The sequence below is a fragment of the Somniosus microcephalus genome, chromosome 5 (assembly GCF_052327205.1).
Source record: "Somniosus microcephalus isolate GS21.2 chromosome 5, FLI_Smic_1.0, whole genome shotgun sequence".
NCBI lineage: Eukaryota > Metazoa > Chordata > Chondrichthyes > Squaliformes > Somniosidae > Somniosus > Somniosus microcephalus.
In genome coordinates, this window is record NC_140991.1 from 128,184,025 (window position 1) to 128,210,679 (window position 26,655).

Sequence of the window (26,655 nt, forward strand, 5' to 3'; positions counted from 1 at the left end):
CTTCCTTGCTCTTGTCAGCATTAACAGAAAGGAGCTAGCAGAAACCCATTTTTTTGAGCAAGCAAGGTCGCTGCGAAGTAATCGGCACCTCCACTTGTTAAGAAAGGACGGCGGGAATAGAATACCACAGTTATTCAAGTTTAGTAACAATTTTTAGTATTTATGAGAAACGTTGCCTCTTGGTTTCAGGGTCGGTTTAGGATGCATTCTGTACAATAGGTACCTGCAAATCAGTTTTACTATTTTGAAAACGTGTTTCCCAAAAGAAGATTTGGCATGCAATCGGTTTTCAAATGTACAATGTCATTTTATTTACCATGTTTGGATTTTATGGAAATCTTTCAACTCCCTCACTTTTTTTTGGCGAAAAAAAAAAATCTATTGAAAGGGGTGAAACATTTGCAGAAACTTGTTAAGTGCAGGTTGGTGAAAGTTGAAGTTGTCTGCCTCTTCGCACGCGCTTTAACCTGAGCAGGACAGCCAAGGGATCGAGTCTGGGATTGTTTAAACCATATCCTAGCAACCGTGCACACCCTGAGCAAGCTCATGAAAGCTAGGGAAGGATTCAAAGACATTCACAGACACTGCTGCTCCTACCAGCCTACCGGGAATTCTTAGCCCACTCCAGCTCGCTGCTCCTCTACATTCACAGGCTCAGCAGCGCAGCCTGTCTATTTCAGTGCGCGGCACCTTACAGATCACTGTGCGGCCACGTACCCGCGCACCTTAGGGGGAAATTGCCATTGTCCCTTTCGTCATTTAATCTCTCCTGCCTTCCTTCCCTAACACAGACCTTCCCTTTGGAGGGGGAGGGTGAACAGCCAGTTGTCGTGGTGCATATAGGTACCGATATAGGTAAAAAACAGGATGAGGTCCTAAAAGCTGAATATATAGGGTGTTAGGAGGTAAATTAAAAAATAGCACCACAAAAGGTAGTAATATCAAGATTGCTACCAGTGCCACGTGCTAGTCAGAGTAGAAATAAAAGGATATTTCAGATGAATACGTGGCTAGAGGAATAGTGCAAGGGAGAGGGATTCAAATTCCTGGGACATTGGTACCGGTTCTGGGGGAGGTGGGACCAGTACAAACTAGACAGTTTGCACCTGGGCAGGACTGGGACCGATGTCCTAGGGGGAGTGTTTGCTCGTTCTGTTGGGGAGAGTTTAAACTAAAATGGCAGGGGGTTGGGGACCTGTGCAGGGAGACAGAGGAAAGGAAAGCAAGGATAGAAGCAAAAGACAGGAAGGAGAAAAGCAAAAGTGGAAGGCAGTGAAATCAAGTGTGTAAATCAAACAGGGCCACAATAAATAATAATAATTCTAAAAGGTCTAAGAGTGTTAAAAAAACAAGCCTGAAGGCTTTGTGTCTTAATGCAAGGAGCATTCGCAATAAAGTGGATGAATTAGCTGCGCAAATAGATGTAAATGGATATGATATAATTGGGATTACCTTCAGGGTGACCAAGGCTGGGAATTCAACATCCAGGGGTATTCAATATTCAGGAAGGACAGGCAAAAAAGGAAAAGGAGGTGGGGTAGCATTGCTGGCTAAAGGAGATTAACAATAGTAAGGAAGGATATTAGCTCTCATGTGGAATCTGTATGGGTAGAGCTGAGAAATACCAAGGCGCAGAAAACATTAGTGGGAGTTGTATACAGACCCCCAAACAGTAATGCTGAGGTTGGGGATGGCATTAAATGGGAAATTAGAGACGCGTGCAATAAGGGTATAGCAGTTATCGTGGGTGACTTTAATCTATATATAGATTCGGCTAACCAAATTAGTATCAATACTGTGGAGGAGGAATTCCTAGCGTGTATATGGGATGGTTTCCTGGACCAATATGGCGAGGAACCAACTAGAGATAAGGCCATCTTAGACTGGGTATTATGTAATGAGAAAGCATTAATTAGCAATCTTTTTGTTCGGGCCCCTTGGGGAGGAGCAATCATAATATGATCGAATTCTTCACTAAGATGGAGAGTGAAGTATTTGACTCAGACTGGGATCCTGAGTTTAAATGAAGGAAACTACGATGGTATGAGGCGCGAGTTGGCCAAGGTGGGTTGGGGAACATTACTTAAAGGGTTGACGGTGGATAGGCAATGGCAAACATTTAAAGATCACATGGATGAACTACAGAATTTGTTCATCCCTGTCTGGCATTAAAAAAAAGTGCCTCAACCGTGGCTAACAAGGGAAATTAGGGATAGCCTAAGATCCAAGGAGAGGACATATAAATTGGCCAGAAAAAGCAGCAAACCTGAGGATTGGGAGCAGTTTAGGATTCAGCAAAAGAGGACAAAGGGATTAATTAAGAGGGGGGAAATAGAGTATGAGTGTAAGCTTGCAGGGAACAGTAAAAACTGACTGTAAAAGCTACTATAGCTATGTGAAGAGAAAAAGATTGGTGAAGTCAAGTGTAGGTCCCTTGCAGTCAGAATCAGGGGAATTTATATTGGGGAACAAAGAAACAGCAGACCAATTAAATACATACTTTGGTTCGGTCTTCACAAAGGAGAACACAAATAACCTCCCAGAGGTGTCGGGGAACATAGGGTCTAATGAGAGGGAGGAACTGAATGAAATCAGTATTTGGAGTGAAATGGTGTTAGGGAAATTGACGGCCGATAAATCCCCAGGGCCTGATAATCTACATCCTGGGGTACTTAAGGAAGTGGCCCTAGAAATAGTAGATGCATTGCTGGTCATCTTCCAAAATTCTAGAGACTCTGGAATAGTTCCCATGGATTGGAGGGTAGCTAATGTAACCCCACTATTTAGAAAAGGTGGTAGAGAGAAAACGGGGAATTATAGACCGGTAAGCATGACATCGGTAGTGGGGAAAATGCTAGAGTCCATTATAAAAGATGTAACAGCAGAGCACTTGGGAATTTTTTGAGGATGTAACTGGTAGCATAGATAAGGGAGAACCAGTGGATGTGGTGTATCTTGACTTTCAGAAAGCTTTTGATAAGGTCCCGCATAAGAGACTAGCGTGCAAAGTTAAAGCACATGGGATTGGGGGTAAGGTACTGACTTGGATAGAGAACTGGTTGGCAGACAGGAAGCAAAGAGTTGGAATAAATGGGTCTTTTTTCCAAGTGGCAGGCAGTGACTAGTGGGGTACCGCATGGATCGGTGCTAGGAGCCCAGCTATTCACAATATATATTAATGATCTAGATGAGGAAACTAGATGTAATATCTCCAAGTCTGTAGACAACACAAAGCTGGGTGGGCGTGTGTGCTGTGAGGAGGATGCAGAGAAACTCCAGTATAATTTGGACAGGTTGGGTGATTATACTGCATCTGCCATGCACCTGCCCAATGTGGATAAATGCGATGTTATCCACTTTGGTGGCAAAAACGGGAAGGCAGATTATCTGAACGGCAATAGATTGGGAAAAGGGGTAGTGCAACGAGACCTGGGTGCCCTTGTGCACCAGTCGCTGAAGGTAAGCATGCAGGTGCAGCAGGCGGTTAAGGCGGCAAATGGCCTTCATAGAGAGGATTTGAGTACAGGAATAAGGATGTCTTGCTGCAGTTGTACAGGGCCTTGGTGAGACCACACCTTCAGTATTGTGTGCAGTTTTGGTCACCTTATCTGAGGAAGGATGTTCTTGCCATGGAGGGAGTGCAACAAAGATTCACCAGACTGATACCTGGGATGGCAGGAATGACGTATGAAGAGAGATTGGGTCGATTAGGCTTGTATTCGCTGGAGTTTAGAAGAATGAGAGGGGATCTCATTGAAACTTATAAAATTCTAACAGGACTAGATGCAGGAAGGATGTTCCCGATGGTCAGGGAGTCCAGAACCAGGGGTCACAGTCTAAGGATAAGGGGTAAGCCATTTAGGGCAGAAGTGAGGAGGAATTTCTTCACCCAGAGAGTGGTGAACCTGTGGAATTCTCTACCACAGAAGGCAGTTGAGGCCAATTCATTAAATATATTCAAGAAGGAGTTAGATATATTTCTTAAGGCTAAAGGGATCAAGGGATCTGGGGAGAAAGGAGGGACAGGGTACTGAATTTGGATGATCAGCCATGATCTCATTAAATGGCAGAGCAGGCTCAAGGGGCCGAATGGCCTACTCCTGCTCCTATCTTCTATGTTTCTACGTTTGTTCTTTCTCCCCTTTCCCTGGCTCTACAAACCGGTCATATCTCTAACTTTTTCCAGTTTTGACAAAAGGTCATCAACCTGAAACGTTAACTGTTTCTCTCTCCACAGATGCTGTCTGACCTGCTGAGTGTTTCCAGCATTGTTTTTATTTCAGATTTCCAGCATCCACAGTATTTTACATTTGTATGGCATGGAGTAAACTCAATCCCAAGAGACCATACTCACCATCCTCCTTCTGACTCCCCAAACCATCGTAAATACCTTCGCCGAAGCATACGAGAGCATAGGCCTTACACTAAACATCCATAAGACAATGGTCCTCTACCAACCTGCCCCCGCCACACAGTGCTGCCCCCCGATTATCAAAATCCACGACAAGGCCTTGGACAACGTGGATCACTTTCCATACCTCGGGAGCCTACTGTCAACAAGGGCAGACGTCGACGACAAAGTCCAACACCGCCTTCAGTGTACCAGTGCAGCCTTCGGTCGCCTGAGGAAGAGTGTGTTTGAAGAGCAGGACCTCAAACCCGGCACTAAGCTCATGGTCTACAGGGCTGCAGTGATACCTGCCCTGCTGTATGCCTCAGAGACATGGACCATGTACAGCAGGCACCTCAAAGCACTGCCTCCGCAAGATCCTGCAAATCCATTGGCAGGATAGGCGCACCAACGTCAGTGTTCTTGCTCAGGCCAACATCCCCAGCATCGAAGCTCTGACCACGCTCAATCAGCTCCGATGGACGGGTCACATTGTCCGCATGCCCGATACGAGACTCCCAAAACAAGCGCTCTACTTGGAACTCCGGCATGGCAAGAGCGCCCCAAGTGGGCAGAGGAAACGCTTCAAGGACACCCTCAAAGCCTCCTTGAAAAAGTGTAACATCCCCACCGACACCTGGGAATCCCTGGCCCAAGACCGCACAAAGTGGAGGAGAAGCATCCGGGAAGGCGTCGAACACCTTGAGGTCTCTTCGCCGGGAGCAAGCGGAAGCCAAGCGCAGGCAGCGCAAGGAGCGCATGTCAACCCAAGCACCCCACCCACCCGCCCTTCAACCACCGTCTGCCCTGCTAATGATGGGGTGTTTCCGTTTGCCTGGGGTTAGCTGCCTCAACTTATCAACATGGACTAGAAATGCTGATGCTGCTTTACACCACCACACTAAACAAAACCCAACAAGAGTGCTTCAGTCTTCTAAAGTTAGCTAAACAGAAATGAGACGTTCTTTGCTACACTCAGCCATTTCACATGGCAAGCTAGCCAAGATTTTTTGCTTACATATAGTTTACGTAGTATTTACAGCACTCGGCCCAACTGGTCGATTCCCAAAACAAATGAGTGGGATCAAATCCAATGCCTCCACTTCCTGCCGGTCTCCCTCGCTATTCCAACAAGTCTGAGATTGTTTAAACTGTATCCTAGCCACTGTGCTCCAGCTCACTGCTCCTCCATTCACAGGCTCAACTGAACTTTTTCCCGCTCTCTGTCCAGCCGCTCATGCTTTGGCTGCTGGGTTTTTATGCTCAGTCCCTACCCCACTCCAGCTCACTGTTGTGCACGACCTGTATTTCAGTGCACAGTACCTTACAGATCACTGCGCACCTTAGAGGGAACATTGTTCTGCAGTTGCCTGTCAAAATTCTCTCCCAATCCAAAAAGCCAACATACTGCATCAATGGAGAAATTGCAGTTTCTTCTAAATGTGGAAAGGTCGCCCACACAATACCGTCACCTGGAACAGTCTTTAGTATTCAAAAGTTAAACAAAGAGTTAACCCTTATTTCCGGGACAAGGATTGGCTGTAGCCTTCATTAGGCCATGGGAAATTTATCCCTCGATATCTCAAGACAATTTCGCCAATTCCTTCTTTGCTCTCTGTTGCCAAAAGGATCAACTGCATAAGGTACCACTCCTACAGGCATTGTTTGGCAGTAACCTAGATGAAAGTAGGTCTAACAAATTCGATGCAATAAAATTTGACCCCTGTGATTGTTGAGAGTACAGAAAGACTTTGGAAAAATAGTACTTGATTGGTGAAACAGTCCAGGCCACAAACTTGGTCAATGCTTTGCTTGCTTAATTTTTTGAGAGCTGCACAAATTAAACAACAAAAGTCATTCCATGTGAGGCAAACCTGCCCAGTTTGGATTTAAACTCACATCAAGAGTTCAGAAATATCATGTGGTCCTTTTTCACTGGAGCACACGCATTCAAAAGTAGTAGTACGTCTGAAAGTTAGCTGCAAGTTTTGAATTACTATTTTCTGCAGTCCCCTTGTGTGGGTCATTCAAACTTAGGTGCCTGACTAATGCTTGTCAAAACCACATGGTCTCTATTCTTCAAGGCTTGTGCTTTTAGGTAATTGCTGCAAACAATAAAGCTTTAGCAAGTAACAAGAATGAACACTGTACTACCAGCCCCCCCTTGATGATTTCGTGGATAAATATACCATTTAATGTGATACTGAGACACACAGACCAGACAATCAATGCATGCTCCGTGCTGATTTAGCCAATGTCAGCCAAGGAAATAATTGGGGCACAACAACTGACCTGGCACTCTTAAGCTAGAGATAGGGAAGAATTCAGCTAAGGTCTCTGCTTTTGTCCAGTGACTCCTGCTGGAAGTACTTACACCCAAGTGTCTGTCGAGAACAGGACCGAGCACAACTACATGTCCAATGCAAGTCAAATTGCCTGACCTCACTCACTGTCTTGGCAACACAACAAATTGGCACTTGGGTGATCGAAAGATCGCAGACTCAATGGCCTCCTCTATGCTGTACTATTCTATGATCAGCACACAAGGATTTGCCTTAAAGGGAGAGAAAATTTAAGGGGAAAATGCAGTGTACTTATCCAACTTGGACTGGCAGACTGAGGATAGCACATATACATACCTTTACGTTAAGTTTGCGGTGATTTGTTGGCAGTGATGCATCACTCTTCAGCTGCTCTGGAACATGGATGGCGTGTGTTTTGAAGTTGGTGTTGGTTGCATTGTCTGCTTTTGGTTTCCTTTTGCCAACTTTTAGCTTCACTTTTTGAAAGTCATCTTGACGCTTTCTTTTCTTAGTCATCTTGGTTTACCCTATAACAAAAGAATATTGATTCTTAACTTCTCACAAGAGATCGTGAACCTCAGACATGTAAAATAATAGTTTTTCCCCTAACAAACAGCAAGAGTCACCTTGGGACACACTCGCACACCTCCTACTGGTCAGCTTTAAAGAGGCTGTACTGGAAGTCATCAATCTATACGCTTTCAAGTAGTCAACATGGGAGAATTCAGAAAGCAAATGCAAGGAAATGAGAACAAAATTTCATGGGACAGTAAGAAATTGGTAGTGATAAAATGGAGGGTGAAACCAAAAGGACTTACTGCTGAACCGGCCCATCACTACCCTGGATCGCAATCAGGGACCAAGAGCAGAATTTGCATAGAAGTTAGGATTTTTTTTGAGCCACACTTTAATTAGTATTGTCTACTTTAAACTCCCTCACCATTCATGAAATACTTTAGGACTCAACCACAGTTTCTTGTGGTTGCATATGTACCTACATGGCAGAGGATGATATGTGCCATTTATATCAGATCCGTGTTGTTGACATCATGACTGGTCAGATGTGTCAATGAAAATATTCCAGCGCCAATGCATATTTGTTCTGTTGCCACTAAAAACGTGTCTGGTGCAGTTTTTCCACAGTGTTCAACAAACAAGTAATTAGTTTTTTTTAAATTATTTTTAGGATACTTTTTCTGCTCTTCTCTTAAATTCCAAGGTTAACTTTTAGACGACAAACACATGTACAAACATATAAAATTGGTTATGGCTTCAGATTCTTGTTAGTTTAAATTTCGGCAACTGCACCAGAACAACAATTATTTGAATGGGGAAAAAGCCCCAAAAAAGCACTGTCTGGGTTTCATTGTCATTTCATTATTGAGCTGTCTTGTAAAGATTACTGCTCCCTCAGCAGGACAATTCCTCAGGGAGCACTAATGGGAGGTGGGGCCATCGGTCTCACCTACACTCTAAAACGCGACTATTCCTCAATCCTCAGATTGGACGAAGTACTGGAGGGCCAACAGTACCCAAGTAACTGTATCTCTAAGGAATCAATGGCCTAGAGTTTCTGGGGCCAACGGGTGCATACGCTTGCGCAAGGGCCCTGCAATTTCCAGGTTTTTGTGCGCAAAGACCTGGAAGTTGCAATGTCAAGAATCTTCTTGACAGATCGGAGCCATCCCCAGGAAAAGGGCATTCGTAGACGGTGAGTTGGGCTATTTGCCCAACTACCGCCCAGCGAATGCCCGTGAAATTCTTACACCTGGTAAAAGCAGGCATAAGGCCTGCTTTTACCAGCATGAGTTTAAATGAATAAATAATATTTTTAATTAATTTTTTTTATAAACATTAAAGCAGCTGTAAATTAATAATAAATTACGGTTATTTTTAGTCCCTTTAAACCATTTACATTTAATATTTTTCAAAAAATTAAAAAAATGTAAATGTTTAAATTGTATTTTAATTAATTTTAAATATGTAAAAAAAATATTTGGTATGTTGGTGTGTTTTTGTGAGATCCCCATTCATGCTTATGGGGATTCCGTACGCACAGAATCCCCGTAAGCATGAATGGGGATCCCCCTTCTTTCATTAGTTGGGCCAACCCACATGGTCGCAGGGGCTCTTGCAAACTGACTGTGCCCCTGGGATACGTGGGCCTCGACGCATGTCTACATGTAGAGGCCCAGGAGCGCAAGTCTCCGTGTATCCAGAAGCAGAAGGTAGGTGTGGATTTTATTTGCGGATTGGAGGCATTTGGAAGCCGAGCTGTTGCCGTCCCATCAAAACTGCCGGACAAACCAGCGCTAATGTTGAAACACACGGAGATTTTGAGCTCCGTATCTGGCAACAAACCCTGTTGCTTAACAACAGCTTCTAAACAGTTGGCCGTACCTTGCAAGCGTCTCTGTAGCTTAGCAACAGCTTCAGCAAGACCTTGCCGAGCTTGACTGTTGTGGAAAAAGCAACGAAAAGAAAAAAACCTAACGAAACGGCTCCTGATTTTTGCCGGTCGCTCGAGCATTCCAGACAGTTAACCTCCAGATAATACAAAGTTTCCTGTACTTGATTAAAGCCAGCTGCAAACTTAATCTTATCCTTAAAAGAAATTAGAAAACTTGTAAGCAAGATCTTATGCTTCTAAAATCCATGTGATTTTTATGTATTGATTTTCATTAGATGTTTAACTGTATTTTAAGTATTTCTATTAGTAATGTCAAAATAACCAACCTACAATTTCCAGACATACCTTTGGCACTTACTAAAAACTAGGACATGAGCCACCTTATAATCCTCTTTAAACAGATCAATAATGTCCATTGAATGGATATGATTAAGTGTTTCAGTGATAGGAAAGGTCATGACAATCTGTCCATCTCATTATGAAACCATTCTCAAGTTGACATGTTCAAAATGTTCCAGTTGATTAGTTCTACTGCTCTGCTTTTGTTCAAAATAAAAAGGGGAAAAAAAGTTCTACTTTCTTTCGAAGCACATCATGGCCACAACAAATTAAAATGTAGCTACAATTGTCAGCATGCAATACGACATCAGTATATTTTCTGGACCGATTTCACCATCAAACCCTTTCATGTGAAGTAGAAATAATTAGATTATAAAGGGAGAGTTTAAACTAATTTGGCAGGGGGCTGGGCACCAGGATGTAGCATTAGAAAGGAGAAACAAGGCACATAAAGGATTGGGAAAGATAGATAACACTAGAGTAAGAAATAGTGCGGTATTAGGTGGGGGCAGACTAAGAAAGAATACAAGGTCTAAGATAGGTTTACAGTGCATCTGTGTAAACGCACAAAGCGTGGTAAATAAGGCTGGTGGGCTGCAGGCGCAAATAGCCACATGCGAATATGATGTTGCGGCAATAACGGCGACCTGGCTCAAAAAATAGCAGGATTGGGTTACTAAATATTCCTGGATACAAGGTGTTCAGGAAAGACAGGGAAGGAAAGAAAGGAGGTGGGGGTGGCAGTATTGATTAAGGAGAATGTTACACTATAAATGCAAGTCTTTCTTTCAGTGCTGGAGAGAGAGGATGTCTTAGAGTGGTTAAGGGCAGAATCTACTTGGTTAGAGTTAAGAAACAATAGCAGTGCCATTGCACTACTAGGTGCAGTCTATAGGCCACCAACTAGTGGGAAGTTATAGAGGAGCAAAATTGCAGGGAAATTGGCTAAGTGACAAGAAACAGAGTGGTGAACGGTTGTTTTTTTGGACTGGAGGAAGGTACACAGTGGTGTTCCCCAGGGGTCAGTGCTAGGATCACTGCTTTTCTTGATATATATTAATGACTTGGACTTGGGTGTGCAGGGCACAATGTCAAAATCTGCAGAGGAGACAAAACTTGGAAGTATAGTGAACAGTGAGGAGGATAGTGATAGACTTCAAGAGGACATAGACAGGCTGGTGGAATGGGCAGACAGGTAGCAAATGAAATTTAACGCAGAAAAGTGTGAAGTGATACATTTTGGTAGGAAGAACAAGAGGCGATATAAACTAAAGGGTACAATCCTAAAGGGCGTGCATGAACAGAGACCTGGGGGTATATGTGCACAAAGGTTAAGAAAGCGGTTAAAAAAAGGGATCCTGGGCTTCGTAAATAGAGGCATAGAGTACAAAAGCAAGGAAGTTATATTGAACCTTTATTAAAAAAACTGATTCGGCCTCAACTGGAGTAGTGTATCCAATTCTGAGTACCGCACTTTAGGAATAATGTGAAGGCCTTAGAGAGGGTGCAGAAAAGATTTACAAGAATGGTTCCAGGGATGAGGGACTTCAGTTTTGTGGATAGACTGGGGTTGTTCTCCTTGGAGCAGAGAAGGTTGAGAGGAGATTTGACAGAGGTGTTCAAAATCATGAGAGGTCTCGACAGAGAAACTGTTCCCATTGGCGGAAGGGTCGAGAACCAGAGGACACTAATTTAAGGTGATTGGCAGAAGAACCAAAGGCGACACGAGGAAAAACTTTGTTACACAGTGAGTGGTTAGGATCTGGAAGGCACTGTCTGAAAGGGTGGTGGAGGCAGATTCAATCGTGGCCTACAAAAGGGAATTGGATAAGTACCTGAAGGAAAAAAATTTGCAAGGCTACGGGGAAAGGGCGGAGGAATGGAACTAGCTGAAGTGCTCTTGCAGAGAGCCGGCATGGGCTAGATGGGCCAAATGGCCTCCTTATGTGCTGTAACCATTCTATAATTCTATTAAACAAATATCAACAATGCTCTAAGCATTTCTACTATTTTTCTTCAGTTTTCCAGTGAAATGTTGTACCTATTAAGGAGAGGAATATCAAAGCTGGGGATGGAATATTTTTCCACTTTGGCATCCAGCATCTGCATCAAGCACCCCCAACCCAGCTACATCATGCAAAGATGCAGAGAAGAAATTGCTCTTCTCTGGCCTAACTACTTAAGAACACCTCTACTGCAAGTGGGATTCCACCCTGCCTTATTTTTTTTTTTTTTTTTTTTAAAACACAAGACAGTCCAAAAGCCAGAGATTGGCAATTTAGTGCCAATTTGTGGTAGGTTATGGTGTCATTAAAAACAGGATTGAGATTAGCAAAAGTTATATCACATACAACCCTGACAAACTGAAGAGAAGAGAATGTCATCCCAGCAATTAAGATTAGATTTAAACTCAGTTATCAGAGGTGGAAAAGGGGCATTCTAGCCAATGCAGTTCCCCAAAATCATGGTTTTAATCCAGTGTTAAACAACATTATGTCTTTTTTTTTTTTAAAACACATGCCAGGGAATGTTTGAAAGAAATGAAATGAAAGGCACAATTTGTTTTGTTTCAATACTTCCAAACACCATCAGACTCAGGCTGGCTAGCAGATAGATGCCATGTAAAATGCATTCTTGCCCTTCATTATGACAACATTTCTACACTGAAAGTGCTGGTATAAAATGTACAACTGTAGGAGTCTACTGAGCAGTTACTTATATATTTAAAGAGAGATCCAGTTTTAATACTTATTGTTCAGAACACATTACGTGCAAGCACTTATTCACAAGATAGATAAGGAGCAATGCCATTCAACCCATTCCAAATCTTCCATCCAAAAAAAAACTACTGCCTACTCGCCTGGCATCAATACTTCTTAAATTATTAAAAATTTCCCCTTCAACTACCCTAATCCATGTGTGGAAAAACTTCCTGACATTAATCCTAAATTGGTCAATTACTAATTTGAACTTCTACCTCTTGTTTTAGTGTCACAGTTTAGTTTGAAGCAGTGTTCTGGGGTGATTTTTCCCCAAAATAGTTTACTGTCATATGCACCGTGAAGGCCACCTCTCAGCCATCTCCTTTGAAGGCTGAACATTTCAAGTGATTCCAGTATTCCCTTAAAACGTTGTTTTCTAGTGCAAGAGACCAGATTCTCGGCACCACTTCCAGGGCCCGAGTATCTCCCTTGTGTACTGATTATCAGAATTAAACACTCGAGGTGTGGTTATAATCGAGCACATTACAGTTTAAGTCTCCTCTACATTGGGGAGACCAAACGCAGATTAGGTGACTGCTTTGCGGAACACCTCCGTTCAGTCCATAAGGGTGACCCTGAGCTTCCGGTCGCCTGTCATTTTAATTCACCGCCCCATTCCCACTCGGACCTCACCGCCCTTGGCCTCTTGCATTGTTCCACGGAAGCTCAGCGTAAACTCAAAGAACAGCACCTCATCTTCCGATTAGGCACTTGACAGCCTTCCAGACTCAATATCGAGTTCAACAATTTCAGATCATAACCTCGGCCCCCATTACATTTTTACTTATTTTTTATCCCCACCTTTGTTTTGGTTTTTCCCCCCACCCCCTTTTTTTTTCCTCTCCCACATGGCAGCTGTCTCCCATTCTGCCAGCGCATTTCACACCTAATCTAGAGCCGTCTTTTGTCTCCACGAGTCCTATCACCATCTCGTCTCGTTTTGAATACCTCTTAATGTCTCTTCTCTTTTGTTCTCTCCCAGCCTGGCCTCTCAATCTATTTCATTCCCTGTGCCTCTCCAGTCTTGAAAAAGAGTTTGACTCGAAACGTTGACTATTTCTCTCTCCACGGATGTTGCCTGGCCTGCTGAGTTTTTCCAACATTTTCTGTTATTTTGGATTTCCAGCATCCGCAGTATTTTGCTATCCTAACAGTTTAAGTATGCTTTGGCTCTAAAGTTTTGGTTCCAACATTCCCTGCTGCTCTGTAGTTTTTGGATAGGTTAAGCACCAAGTCTAAATACTAGATCATAGGTTTCATACTGGAACCCACAGCTGTAATTCTGATCTAAATACTGGCTCTAATAAACAATTTGAATCCCTGCACAAGACCAGTTATATTTTAAAAAATGCACTCCTGGACTCACTCGATACATTTCGTCCCCAACAGTAACTTTTGATCTTCACACTCGAGATAACTGAACTTTCTCAATGTAATGTGAACTCCAGTAATCTTCCCTATTACCAAACAATCCATTTGTAAAGAGTCTTTATTTTCAAAGAATATTACTTTGCAACAATTAACTATAAGTAGTGTAGGTACATAGACAATATCTGTCTCTAAAAACCAGAGGCCAGCACAGCACAAGCAGCTCAGAATAACAACCATGTGAAGCTCAGAGGCAACTAACAAGAAAGTGACAAAGTGCAAGGAAATTAATCACTTTTCCCACCTACCCTCTGCTCTATACACGTGCCTACCACAAACACTCACTCCATGAACACACTGTTTAATCAAATCATACATCAAACTTTCTGGAATTATGGAAACAATATTTATTTATTTTGAGCTATTAAATGTGTAAAAAAAAAAAATTGTAAAAAACTGGAACAAAAGAGAAAGCATAGATGTAGTAATTTTGACTGGGAGCATTTGGTTTCCAGTAAGAATTGAGGAGGCAAGAAGAATGAATTAGTTGATGTGGAACAGACCACACACCCACCCTCAGCAGTACAAATGTGTGGCTAGGCAGACTTGGGTGAAAAGATATGGGGACAAACCGAACTAAATTTAGGAGCCAAATAAATAATTTGGTCACAAAAGCAAAATACTGTGTAGGCTGGAAATCTGAAATAAAAACAGAAAATGCTGGAGATGCTCAGCAGGTCAGACAGCATCTGTGGAGAGAGAAACAGAGTTAACGTTTCAGGCCAATGACCTGAAAAAGAGAGTTGAGATGGGAAGAAATCATGACCCCACAAACGATCATCAAGCCATCGTTTCCACGCCTGTCACTGACCTCACCTCCTATGGAGATGTTCCCTCCACAGCCGCCAACCGGTTACCCAACCCCGCACAGCCCACTTCCACCTCCTTCAAGATCCACAAAAATGTCTGCCTTGGTAGACTTATCATTTCAGCCTGTTCTTGCCCCACGGAACTGATTTCTTCCTATCGCGGCTCTTTTTTCCTCCCCTTGTCCAGTCTCTTCCCACCTACATCCGTGACTCTTCTGACACCCTCTGCCACTTGAACAGCTTCCAGTTTCCTGGCCCCAACCGTCTCCTTTTCACGATGGACGTCCAATCCCTCTACACCTCCATCTCCCACCAGGACGGCCTGGAGGGTGCTCAGCTTCTCCCACCACCCTCCTCTGCCTGGCTGAATTTGTCGTCTCGTTGAGCAACTCCTTTGACTCCACTCACTTCCTCCACATTAAAAGGTGTTGCTATGGGAACCCACATGGGTCCTAGTGATGCCTGCCTTTTCGGGGGATATGTGGAACATTTTTTGTTCCAGTCCTACTCGGGTCTCCTCCCTCACCTCTTGTTCCTATACTTTTGATGACTGTATCGGTGCCGTTTCGTGCTCTCGCCCTGAACTAGAAAATTTCGTTAACTTTGCTTCCAATTTCCACCCTTCCCTCACCTTCACATGGTGCATCTTCAACTCTTCCCTTCCTCGACTTCTCGGTCTCCATTTCTGGGGATAGGCTATCGACAAACATCCACTATAAGCCCACTGACTCCCAGATACCTGGACTACACTTCCTCCCATCCCACTGCCTGTAAGGCCTCTATTCCGTTCTCCCAGTTTCTCTGTCTGTCGCATCTGTTCCAATGGTGCCACCTTCCATACCAGTGCTTCCGACATGTCTTCCTTTTTCCCTCAACCAAGGATTCCCCTTTACCTTGGTTGACATGGTCCTCAACAATGTCGGTTCCATTTCCCGCACTTCTGCTCACGTCACTTCCCCTCCCTCCCAGAACCACGATAGGGTTCCCGTTGTCTTCACCTTTCACCCCACCAGCCTCCACATTCAATGGACCATCCTCCACCATTTCCGCCACCTCCAGCGTGATCCCACCACCAAACACATCTTCCCCTCCCCTTTCAGCAATCCGAAGAGACCGCTCCCTCCGCAATCACGCCCAACACACTTCCCTTCCCACTGCACCTTTCCGTGCAAGCGCAGGAGAGGCAACACCTGCCCTTTTACCTCCTCCCTTCCCACTGTCCAGGGCTCCAAACACTCCTCCCAGGTGAAATAGAGATTTACTTGTACTAGAATCTCAGTTTTGAGGGCGAGGCTCTCAGACTGTGCTGGGAGCAAATTGGTGGATGTTTTCAGGCTTTGGCGGGCTGACATTAGAAAACAGCATTGTCTTGAACTCAATGCCATGCACGATGAAGGCTCAGTTACGTTATTTTGAGGAAGCCCCAGGAGTCCCGGAGCAGTGCTGTGGGGGCAGCGACTCAGCGTAATAGGTCTCCACCTCCATTACCTCTTCACTGTTCCTGAGAACTGAGCATGCCCCAAATGCAGCAGAGAAAAATTTGCATCAAAACAGATGATTCAAAGCGTAGGGATACCAAATAGTTATCAAGAAGAGGAGATTAAGAAGCAATAAAATCAGGTGTGTATGAGGAAAGTTGTTTTCCATTCCCTGGTACAAAACAGTGCCTTCGCTACATAAATAATAGCCTGCTCTTGTCTTTTATTACAGGGATGGACAGCACTACATTGGTCCTGCAACATGGTTACCTGGATGCTGTTATGCTTCTTTTGGGTTGCAATGCCTTTCCTAATCATATGGAGACCAATGAAGAGAGGTAATGTAGGAAAGCTCTTTGGAGAGAGAAATAGAGTTAACGTTGTGGGGGGGGGAAAGAGAGGGGCGGGGAAAGAACAAAAGGGAAGGTCTGTGATAGGATGGAAGGCAGGAGAGATTAAAAACAGCAGAGATGATGGTGCAAGGCAAAAAGAAAATGTTAATGAAACAAGTTAAGCAAAAGATGCATCTAGAGGAGGTGTAAATGGGAATGGCAGAATCATCAACAGCTGCCATGTTAAAAAAAAATAGGGGCAGATTTACTTGTACTTCTTGCAATTTAGTATACTGTATTCGCTGCTCACGATGCAGTCTCCTCTACATTTGGGGGGGGGGGGGGGGGGGTGGAAAAGAGAGAGAGACCAAACAGACTGGGTGACCGCTTTGCGGAACATCTACGTTCAGTCTGTAAGCATGACCCCAAGCTTCCGGTCGCCTGTCACTTTAATTCTCCGCTCCACTCCCACTCTGACCTCTCCGACCTCAGCCTCTTGTACTGTTCCAACGAAGCTCAACGTAAGTCCAAAGAACAGCACCTCATCTTTCAATTAAGCACTTTACAGCCTTCTGGACTCAACATCGAATTCAACAATTTCAGACCATTACCTCTGCCCCTATTTTTTCCAGATGGCAGCTGTTGATGATTCTGCCATTCCCATTTACACCTCTTCTAGACTCATCTTTGTTTCTTTACATGTCCTATTACCATCTCCTTTTGCTTTGTACAATCATCCCTTTTGTCATTCAATCGCTCCTGCCTTCCACCCGATCACAGACCTTCTCTTTTATTCTTTCCTCTCCTTGCTTCATTAAAATCTGTTATATCTTAACTTTTTCCAGTTCTGACAAAAGGTCATCGACCTGAAACGTTAACTCTGTTCCTCACTCCACAGATTCTGTCTGAACTGCTGAGCATTTCCAGCATTTTCTGTAAATAATTTGGTTGCTCTGCCATACATTGAGCGTCACTTCGCAAGAGCAGGGTCAGGCTTAGCAGTGATGCTTCCCCCTCCAGTCAAATCGCCTTCCAAACTCACTGGTTAGGTTCACACATGAAAAATGGCCTGCATCATAACCCAGTATGAGTCGGAACCTTTTTGGAGAGGAAAAAAGTGTAGTGAAAACTATGAAATACATACTTAATTATAGCAGAGATGCAAAATAAATTTGATAACAGCACAACAATCAAGTGTTAATTCCTACATTATGCTTACAAAGCCCCTGCTCTCATAACCCTGGCACCTCTTCATGCAAGCGCAGGAGATACAACATCTCCTCCCACACCACAGTCCAGGGCCCCAAACACTCCTGAGAGAGACAACAATTCACATGTACTTACAACAAAAGAATAGGAGCTGGAGTAGGCCATTTGGCCCTTCAAGCCTGCTCAGTCACTCAACAAGATCATGGCTGATCTTCTACCTCAACACTTCTACCTTCCCGCACTATCCCCATATCCCTTAATTCCCCTTGTTCCCAAAAATTTATTGACCTCTCTTGAATATACTCAACGACTGAACATCCACAGCTCTCTGGGATAGAGAACTTAAAAGATTCACAACCCTTTCAGTAAGGAAATTTCTCCTCATCTCAAGTCCTAAATGGCCGACCCCTTATTCTGTGACTGTGACCCCGTGTTCTAGATTTCCCAGCCAGGGCAAACTTTTTCCCAGCATCAACCCTGTCAAGCCCCATAAGAATGTTATGTTTCAATGAGATCACCTCTCATTCTTCTAAACCCCAAGGAATAGAAGGCCTAGTCTACTTAATCTCTCCTCATAGGGCAATCCCCTCATCCCAGGAACCAGTCTAGTGAACCTTCGCTGCACTCCCTCTAAGGCAACTATGTCTTTCGTTCGGTAAGGAGATCAGAACTGTACATAGTACTCCAGGTGTGGCCTCACCAATGCCCTGTATAACTGTAGTAAGACTTATTTACTCTTATACTCTAATCCCTTGGTAACAGAAGCTAACATGCCATTTGCTTTCCTAATTGCTTGCTGTACCTGCATGTTAACTTCCTGTGATTTATGTACAAGGGCACCCAGGTCCCTCTGAATGCAAACATTTCCCAGTCTCTTGCCATTCAAAAAATATTCTTTTTTTGTTTTTCCCCACCAATGTGGATAACTTCACATTTCCCCACATTGTATTCCATTTGCCATGTTCTTGCCCAGTCAACCTGTCTATATCTCTCTGCAGCCTCTTTGCGTCCTCCTCACAGCTTACTTTCCCACCTAACTTTGTTATCAGTAGCAAACTTGGATACGTTACACTCAGTCCCTACACTCAGTCCCTTCATCCAAGTCATTAATATAGATTGCAAATAGCGGAGGCTAAAAGCACTGATCTTTGCGGTAACCCGCAAGTTACGGCCTGCGAACCTGAAGAAGTCCTGTTTAACCCTACTCTATTTTCTGTCCGTTAACCAAACCTCAATCCATGCTAATATATTAACCCCCAATCCCATGAGTTCTAATTTTGTGTAATAACCTCTTGTGTGGCACCTTATCGAATGCTTTTTGAAAATCCAAAATACACTACATCCACTGGTTTTTGTTTATCCATACTATACTATATTATGATTAGGCAAAGTGCCCAGTTACCACTTCCTTAATAGATTCGAGCATTTTACCTAATACGGATGCCAGGCTAACTGGCCTATAGTTCAGTTTTTTCTCTTCCTCCTTTCTTAAATAGCAGGGTTACGTTTGCTACCTTCCAATCCTTGGGGACTGTTCCAGAATTCCCTAGATTCTAGAAGATTAATACCAGTGCATCCACTATCTCTGCAGCTACCTCTTAAAACCCTAGGATGCAGGTTGTCAGGTCATGGGGATTTGTCACCATTTAGTCCCATTAATTTCTCCAGTACAGGAAACTTCGGTTTATCCGGAGGTTAACTGTCCGGAATGCTCGAGCCACCGGCAAAAATCAGGAGCCGTTTCGTTAGGTTTTTTTTTCTTTTTGTTGCTTTTTTTCCCCACCAGTCAGGCTCTGCAAGGTCTTGCTGAAGCTGTTGCTAAGCTACAGAGACGCTTGCAAGGTACGGCCAACTGTTTAGAAGCTGTTGCCAGATACGGAGCTCAAAATCTCCGTATGTTTCAACATTAGCGCTGGTTTGTCCAGCAACTTTGATGGGACGGCAACAGCTCGGTCCCGTCGGTGCCGGATAGCACAAAGTTTCCTGTACTATGTCTTCACTTATACTGATTTCTTTAAGTTCCTCATTCTCTCTAGACCTTTTGTTCCCCATTATTTCCAGAATGTTTGTGTCTTCTACTGTGAAGATAGATACAAAGTATTTGTTTAATGTCTCTGCCATTTCCTTATGGACCGTTATAATTTCTCCTGTCTCTGCCTCTAATTGGCCCACGTTTACTTTCACTAATCTCTTCCTATTTACAGGAAACTCTCGTTTAAACGGCACCTAAATATCCAGAATTCTCTATTAACCGGCAAAATTCACACTCAGAAAACAACACCTCAATAACCGGAAATGTTGCCAAGTCCGAGTCGGATTCTCCCACAGTGGCTGAGTTTGTCAGTGGGGGTAGTTCTCCAAACTGCCACTACTCGGCTTCTAGGCGCTGTCGGAAGTCCGAACACCTCAATAACAGGAGTTGGACTCTCCAGCGCTGCCGGGAGTCTCTTCCGATCCACCATTTTTCTGCGTGTCTCCCGCACTGCCGGTAGTGTCTCCCGATCCACCATTTTTTTGTGCGTCTCTCCATCTTTATCGTGAATTATCTCCCCCAACTTTCATTATGGAATTCCCAAAAGTTGGTCCAAACAAAAGGACTTGGAATAACTGTACAGTTAACTACAGTACTGTATACGGTCATTTACTGTACAAGTTTTGTTTTACTGTTAATTAAAGAGTTATGGATTACCCTCAACTGGCAGTACTGTACTTAAGCATCTTCCACCATCCATTTAACAACATTCTGGAGGTGAGTACCCAATTACTGTATACTGCACATTTCTTGATTTTTAAATTTTTGTTTGTTAAAAATAGCCTCGGTAAATAACCCTCTCCATCATCTGGAATTTTTAATCAACTGGCACCATCCCGTCGGTGCCGGATACCAAAGAGTTTCCTATACATACCTAAAGAAACATTTACAATCTGTTTTTATGTCTCTTGCTAATTTATTCTTTTTTCTCTTGCCGTATCAATTTCTTGGTCCTCCTTTGCTGAATTCTAAAATCCTCAGGCTTACTACTCTTTTTGGCAACATTATAAACCTCTTCCTTTGATCTAATACTATGCTTAACTTCTCGTTAGCCACAGTTGGACCACTTTTCCTGTGCGGTTTCTGTGACTTAAAAAGGAATGTACATTTGTTGTAAATTATGTATTATTTCTTTAAATGCCATCTCCCATCATACCTTTAAATGTAGTTTCCCAATCTACCTTACCCAACTCGCCCCTCATACCTATGTAGTTTGCTCGGTTTAGATTTAAGACCCTAGTTTCGGATTTAACTAAATCACTATCAAACTCAATATAAAATTCTATAATATTATGGTCACTCTTCCCTAAAGGCCCCTTTACTACAAGGTTATTAATTAACCCTTTCTCACTGCACAATACTAGATCTAAAATAGACTGTTCGAGTTGGTTCCTCAACATACTGATCTAGAAAACTGTCTTGTATACATTCGATGAATTCTTCCTCAACACTATTAATGCAAATTTGATTCGCCCAGTCTATATATGTAGATTAAAGTCCCCCATGATCACTATATTAACTTTGTTACATGCGCCTCCAATTTCCTGATTTATATTCTGCCCTACATTACAACTACTGTTTGGGGGCCTACAAACAACTCCCACCAATGTTTTCTGCCCCTTGCTATTTCTTAGCTCCACCCAAACTGATTCTACTTCTTGATTTTCGGAGCGAAGATCCTTTCTCTCTACTGTCTTTATCCCATCCTTTATTATCAGGGTTACCCCTCCTCCTTTTCCATTTTGCACATCGCTTCCAAAAGTTAAGTATCCTGGAATATTTAGTTCCTAACCGTGGTCACTTTGCAACCACGTCTCCGTAATGGCTATTAAATCAAACCTATTAATTTCTATCTGCGCTATTAATTCATCTATATTGTTGCAAATGTTTCACGCAGATATAATGCCCTTAACTTTGACTTTTTTCTATTTTTCCCCTGATGTCACCTTAGTCACTGATGCCCTATTACCTGCTACACTGTCTCTTCCTGACCCATTCTGCTCATTTTTAACCAAAACTCTGCTCTGTTCTAGAGCCTTGACATTCCTCTTGCTGCTTTTAAATTTACTCTTTCCTGCATCCTCCCACACCCCCCTTCATTAGTTTAAAAGCCTATCTACTGCCCTAGTTATTCGATTCTCTAGGACACTGGTCCCAGCCCAGTGGAGACCGTCCCAACGGAACAGCTCCCTCTTTTCCCAGTGCTGGTGCCAGTGCCCCATGAACTGAAACCCCTTCTTCCCACACCACTCAGCCACACACTTAAACCTCTAATCTGTTTGTCCCAATGCCAATTTGCACATGGCTCATGCAACAATCCAGAGATTATTAGCTTTGAGGTTCTGCTTTTTAATTTGGATCCTAGCTCCTCAAACTCCCTCAGCAGAACCTCATTCTTAGTTCTACCTAAGTCGTTGATTCCTATGTGGACCATGACAACTGGATCCTCCTCCTCCCACTCCAAGTTCTTCTCCAGCCGCAAGGAGATGTCTTTAACCCTGGCAGGAAACACAACCGTCGGAACTCCCGGTCGCAGCTGCAGAGAACAGTATCTATTCCCTAGACTATATTGCCCCCTACCACAACTACATTCCTTTTCACTCCCCCCACTTGAATGGCCTCCTGCACCATGGTGCCATGGTCAGTTTGCTCATCCACCCTGCAGTCCTTGTTCTCATCCACACAGGTAGCAAGTACCTCATACCTGTTGGTCAAAGACAAGGGCCGAGGCTCCTCCATCACTACATCCTGGGTCCCCATACCTTCCTGACTCGCAGTCACAACCTCCTGTCCCTGACCACTGAAAAACTCTAAAGTACTACTTAATCTAAAAGGTGTGACTGCCTCCTGGAACAAAGCGTCCGGGTAACTCTCCCCCTCCCTGATGCCCCGCAATGTCTGCACCTCGTACCCCAGCTCAACGCCGAAGTTCCTCGAGCTGCAGACATGTACCGCAGATGTGATTGCTCGGGATCTCACTGATCGCCACAAACTCCCATATGCTGCAGTTATGGCACACCACCTGCCCTGCCATGTCTATCTAACCTTTATTTATTTGATTAGTGAATTAATTATTTTTCTCCCAATTACTTTAGTTTTATTAATTTGTTCATCGAGTTTTAGTTACTAATTTAATCAAGTAAACTTGTAGCAATTTACAGTGTTTTAGCTAGCTTAGAGATGAAAAAAAAGTTGTAATACTCACCAACCAATCACCTACCTGCTGCCGTGAGGTCACTCCTTGATTTTTCTGTTGGAAGGCTCCTTAAAATGCCGCTGATCCCGCGCCTCTCGCTGTTTAATTTTAATTAGTTAAAAGTCTTTATTCAATGACTATTTATAGTTATTATAGTTATATTAGTTTAAATAGTTAAGTTATAAATTTAATAAAGTACGTTATAGTTTCCAGCTACGAGTTTAAACCACTGTCCTAGGATAGAGAGAAAATATGTTAATACAGGAAACTTTGTGCTGTTGCTAAGCAACAGTGTTTGTTGTCAAATACGGAGATAAGAATCTCCGTATCTCTCAACATCAACTCTGGAGAGTACGGAAGTTTTGAGGCAACGGCAGCAGCTCGGTCCCGTGGGTGCCGGATAGCACAAAGTTTCCTGTACTCACCCACCAATCACCTACCTGTTGTCCTGTGATGTCACTCCTTGGTTTTTGTTATTGTTGAAATCGTCTGAGCTGCCGCCTCTCAGGTCCACACTAGTCTCAGTCTCCCGCTCAGTTTAAGTGCTGCCGCCGATTAGGTCCGTCAACCTGTATTTGCTGCTCACAATGTGGGCTCCTCTACATTGGGGTAACCAACTCATTTTGCTTCCATTTGTCTCTTGCCAATATCACTTCACCATCTCCTGGTTCTCCACCCAAACACTTCACAGATCATTGTATTTCTTTTCATGTGTTTCTTTTTCTTTCTTTCCCTTTTTGCTGTTCTATTATTTTTCAAGTGCTGTTCATCTGTAATATCTTCCAGTCCCGAGGAACAGTCTTGCACCTGAAATCTCAACCGACGACTTTCGTTTCTCCACAGATGCTGCCTGACCTGAATATTTCCAGCTTTTTTTGTTTTTGCTTTCAGATGTCCAGCACTTGCAGGATTTTACTTCTTGAAAAAAATAACATTTCATAGCTCAGTAGTGCCACAATCAGCAACTGAATGGTACTGCATCCATTTATGAAGTTCGTTAACAAGCAGGACACAGAAAAACACAATTATGCAGCCATGTAATTTTCCCACATTATCTACCTTGGGGATTACAAATTCAGTTGTGGCACACTCGATCGGAGATAAATAGGTTATTAAATTAAACATTTATTGGAGTAGATTAGCATCAGTTTCAGTAAATCCTTTACAAATCCCAGTTTATACTCTATCCCATACAGAGAACACACCAGTTTTGCTGATCTGGAATTAATTTACATGTGCAGCATATCCATAACAAAAGAACATGTATAGTATTTTTAAAGTACCTTTGGAGTGGAGGGATACCCTCAAAAATTGTGTCTCCATATGAAGACCAGCAGAGTTCTCCCAGGTACTTCCCCTCCCACTCCCAAGCAAGAAAACCAACTCTTTAAGAGAGATCCCCAGCACCACACTCCCTCCCCTAAATACAATCATTTTCCACACTGCCTTTCTAACCTTGCTTGACCTAATTATTTCCTTGGTCTGCAATATCATAGGATGATGATGGGTAACTATAAAAAGAAACACTTAGGTTGCCAAAGCCATTCCATTTGCAATGCTGTTAAAGGCTTTGTAGATATCTATGGCAGTGACAAACGATTCAGCAAAATGCTCAAGAGCAAAGTTCCAAATGCTTAACGCAGTCAACAAAAATCACTAATGCAATGTCCATGCCAGATAATCATACTGGTGAAAATTGATTAAAAAGTTAACAGTTGCCAAACTTTACAAGTACCAACCCAAGGACAACAGAGTGATAGATGGAAGGGTACTGGGATCATGTTTCTTATTTCCAAAGAAAAAGATGTATTTGGAGGAAGAGAGACTGTAGGACAGGGGTAAGTTTAGAGGAACAGATGTTGAGGAAACTAGAAGGGATCAGAGGTCTTATTGGAGTGCGATTCCACAGGTTCTGGTCATCCTTTGATGTCTTGCCCAAGTGGCTATTATTCACAGATAAGGTTCAACAGTGAGTGATGGTCGATCACTAAACTGCAGGGGTCATCAGAGCCAAGTCTGATCTGGTCTTCATCCAACATTCCAGGGGTTAATGGAAAATATATATATTTTTTTTTTAATTCGTTTACAGGATGTGGGCGTTGCTGTCAGGACAGCATTTATTGCCCATCCCCTAGTTACCCTCGAGAAGGTGGTGGTGAGCCACCTTCTTGAACCGCTGCAGTCCATGTGGTGAAGGGACTCCCAGAGTGCTGTTAGGGAGGGAGTTTGAGAATTCTGACCCAGCGACTATGAAGAAACGGCAATATATTTACAACTTAGGATTGTGCAAGACTTAGAGGGGAACTTAAAGGAGTCATAACGGCACAGGAGGCCACCATCTGGCCCATCGAGTCCATGCCGGCTCTCAGAGCAATCCAGTCAGTCCCATTCCCCCGCTCTATCCCTGTAGCCCTGCAAGTTTATTTCCCTCAAGTGCCTATCCAGTCGCCCCTTGAAAACAACGAGTGTCTCCACTTCCCATCGGCAGCGAATTCCAGGTCATCACCACACGGTGTAACAAAGTTTTCCCTCACATCCCCCTGTATCTCTTGCCCAAAAGCTTAAATCTGTGTCTCTTAGTCATGTACCATCAACTAATGGGAACAGCCTTTCCCCATCTAGCCTATCCAATCCCATCATAATCTTGTACACCTCTATCAAATCACCCCTCAACCTCCTTTGTTCTAACCCAGCTTCTCCAACTTGTCCTTGTAGCCAAGATCCCCCATCCCCAGAACCATTCTGGTAAATCTTCTCTACACCCTCTCAAGGCCTTCACATCCTTCCTAAAGTGTGGTGATCAAAACTGGACGCAATACTCCAGTTGTGGCCTAACTAGCACTTGATAAAGGTTCAGCATAACTTCTCAACTTTTGTACTCAATACCTCTATTTATGAAGCCCAAGATCCCATATAATTTGTTAACCACTCTCTCAATATGTCCTGCCACCTTCAGGGACCAATGCACATCAACTCCCAGGTCCCTCTGTCCCTGCAGGTGGTGGTGTTCCCAAGCGCCTGCTGCCCTTGTCCTTCTAGGTGGTAGAGGTCACGGGCTTGGAGGTGCTGTCGAAGAAGCCTTAGCGAGTTCCTGCAGTGCATCTTGTAGATGGTACACACTGCAGCCATGGTGCGCTGGTGGTGGAGGGAGTGAATGTTTAAGGTGGTGGATGGGGTGCCAAACAAGCGGGCTGCTTAGTCCTGGATGGCGTCAAGCTTCTTCAGAGTTGTTGGGAGCTGCACTCATCCAGCTAAGTGGAGAGTATTCCATCACACTCCTTACTTGTGCCTTGTAGATGTGGAAAGGCTTGGGAGAGTCAGGAGGTGACTCACTCGCCACAGGATCTGACCTGTACTTATAGCCACAGTATTTATGTGGCTGGTCCAGTTAAGTTTCTGATCAATGGTGAACCCCAGGATATTCATGATGGGGGATTTGGCGATGGTCCTGCTGTTGAACGTCAAAGCACAGTGGTTAGACTCTCTCTTGTTGAATATGGTCATTGCCTGGCACTGGCATGGCACGACTGTTACTTGCCACTACAAGTCACTGGTGAGTAAGTGCCACTTGATCGCACTGTCGATGACACCTTCCGTCACTTTACTGATGATTGAGAGTAGACTGATGGGGCAGTAATTGGTCGGATTCGATTTGTTCAGCTTTTTGGGACAGGAAATACCTGGGCAATTTTCAACATTGTCGGGTAGGTGCCAGTGCTGTACTGGAACAGCTTGGCTAGAGGTGCAGCTAGTTCTGGAGCACAAGACTTCAGCAGTACAGCCAGGATGTTGTCGGGCCCATAGCTTTCAGCCATTTCCTGATATCGCATGGAGTGGAGTGAATTGAATTGGCTGAAGACTGGCTTCTGTGATGGTGGGGATCACAGAAGGAGGCGGAGATGGGAGTAGTGAAGAGGGGGGGGGGGGGAAAAGGGAGTAGTGAAGGGGGGGGGGAGAAAAGGGAGTA

General features: G+C 43.7%; 1 protein-coding gene across 7 annotated transcripts in view; it reads right to left on the bottom strand.

Moving 5' to 3' along the window:
• The window catches only part of tex10 (testis expressed 10), a 128,199-nt gene extending 104,158 nt beyond the window's left edge, over positions 1 to 24,041 (bottom strand). For 2 of the 7 annotated variants that reach the window (XM_085988204.1, XM_085988203.1), the window contains exons 1-3: positions 23,972 to 23,988; positions 23,129 to 23,606; positions 7,030 to 7,220 (exon numbers count right to left, since the gene is read on the bottom strand). In XM_085988204.1, coding sequence (XP_085844330.1) covers positions 7,030 to 7,209 — 180 coding nt within the window. In that variant the 5' untranslated portion in view covers positions 7,210 to 7,220; positions 23,129 to 23,606; positions 23,972 to 23,988. Of the gene's footprint in view, positions 1 to 7,029; positions 7,221 to 23,128; positions 23,622 to 23,971 lie in introns of those variants that run through there. The other 5 variants (XR_015078419.1, XM_085988202.1, XM_085988198.1 and 2 more) reach the window with 5 other exon arrangements.
• Between the last annotated feature and the right edge of the window lie 2,614 nt (positions 24,042 to 26,655).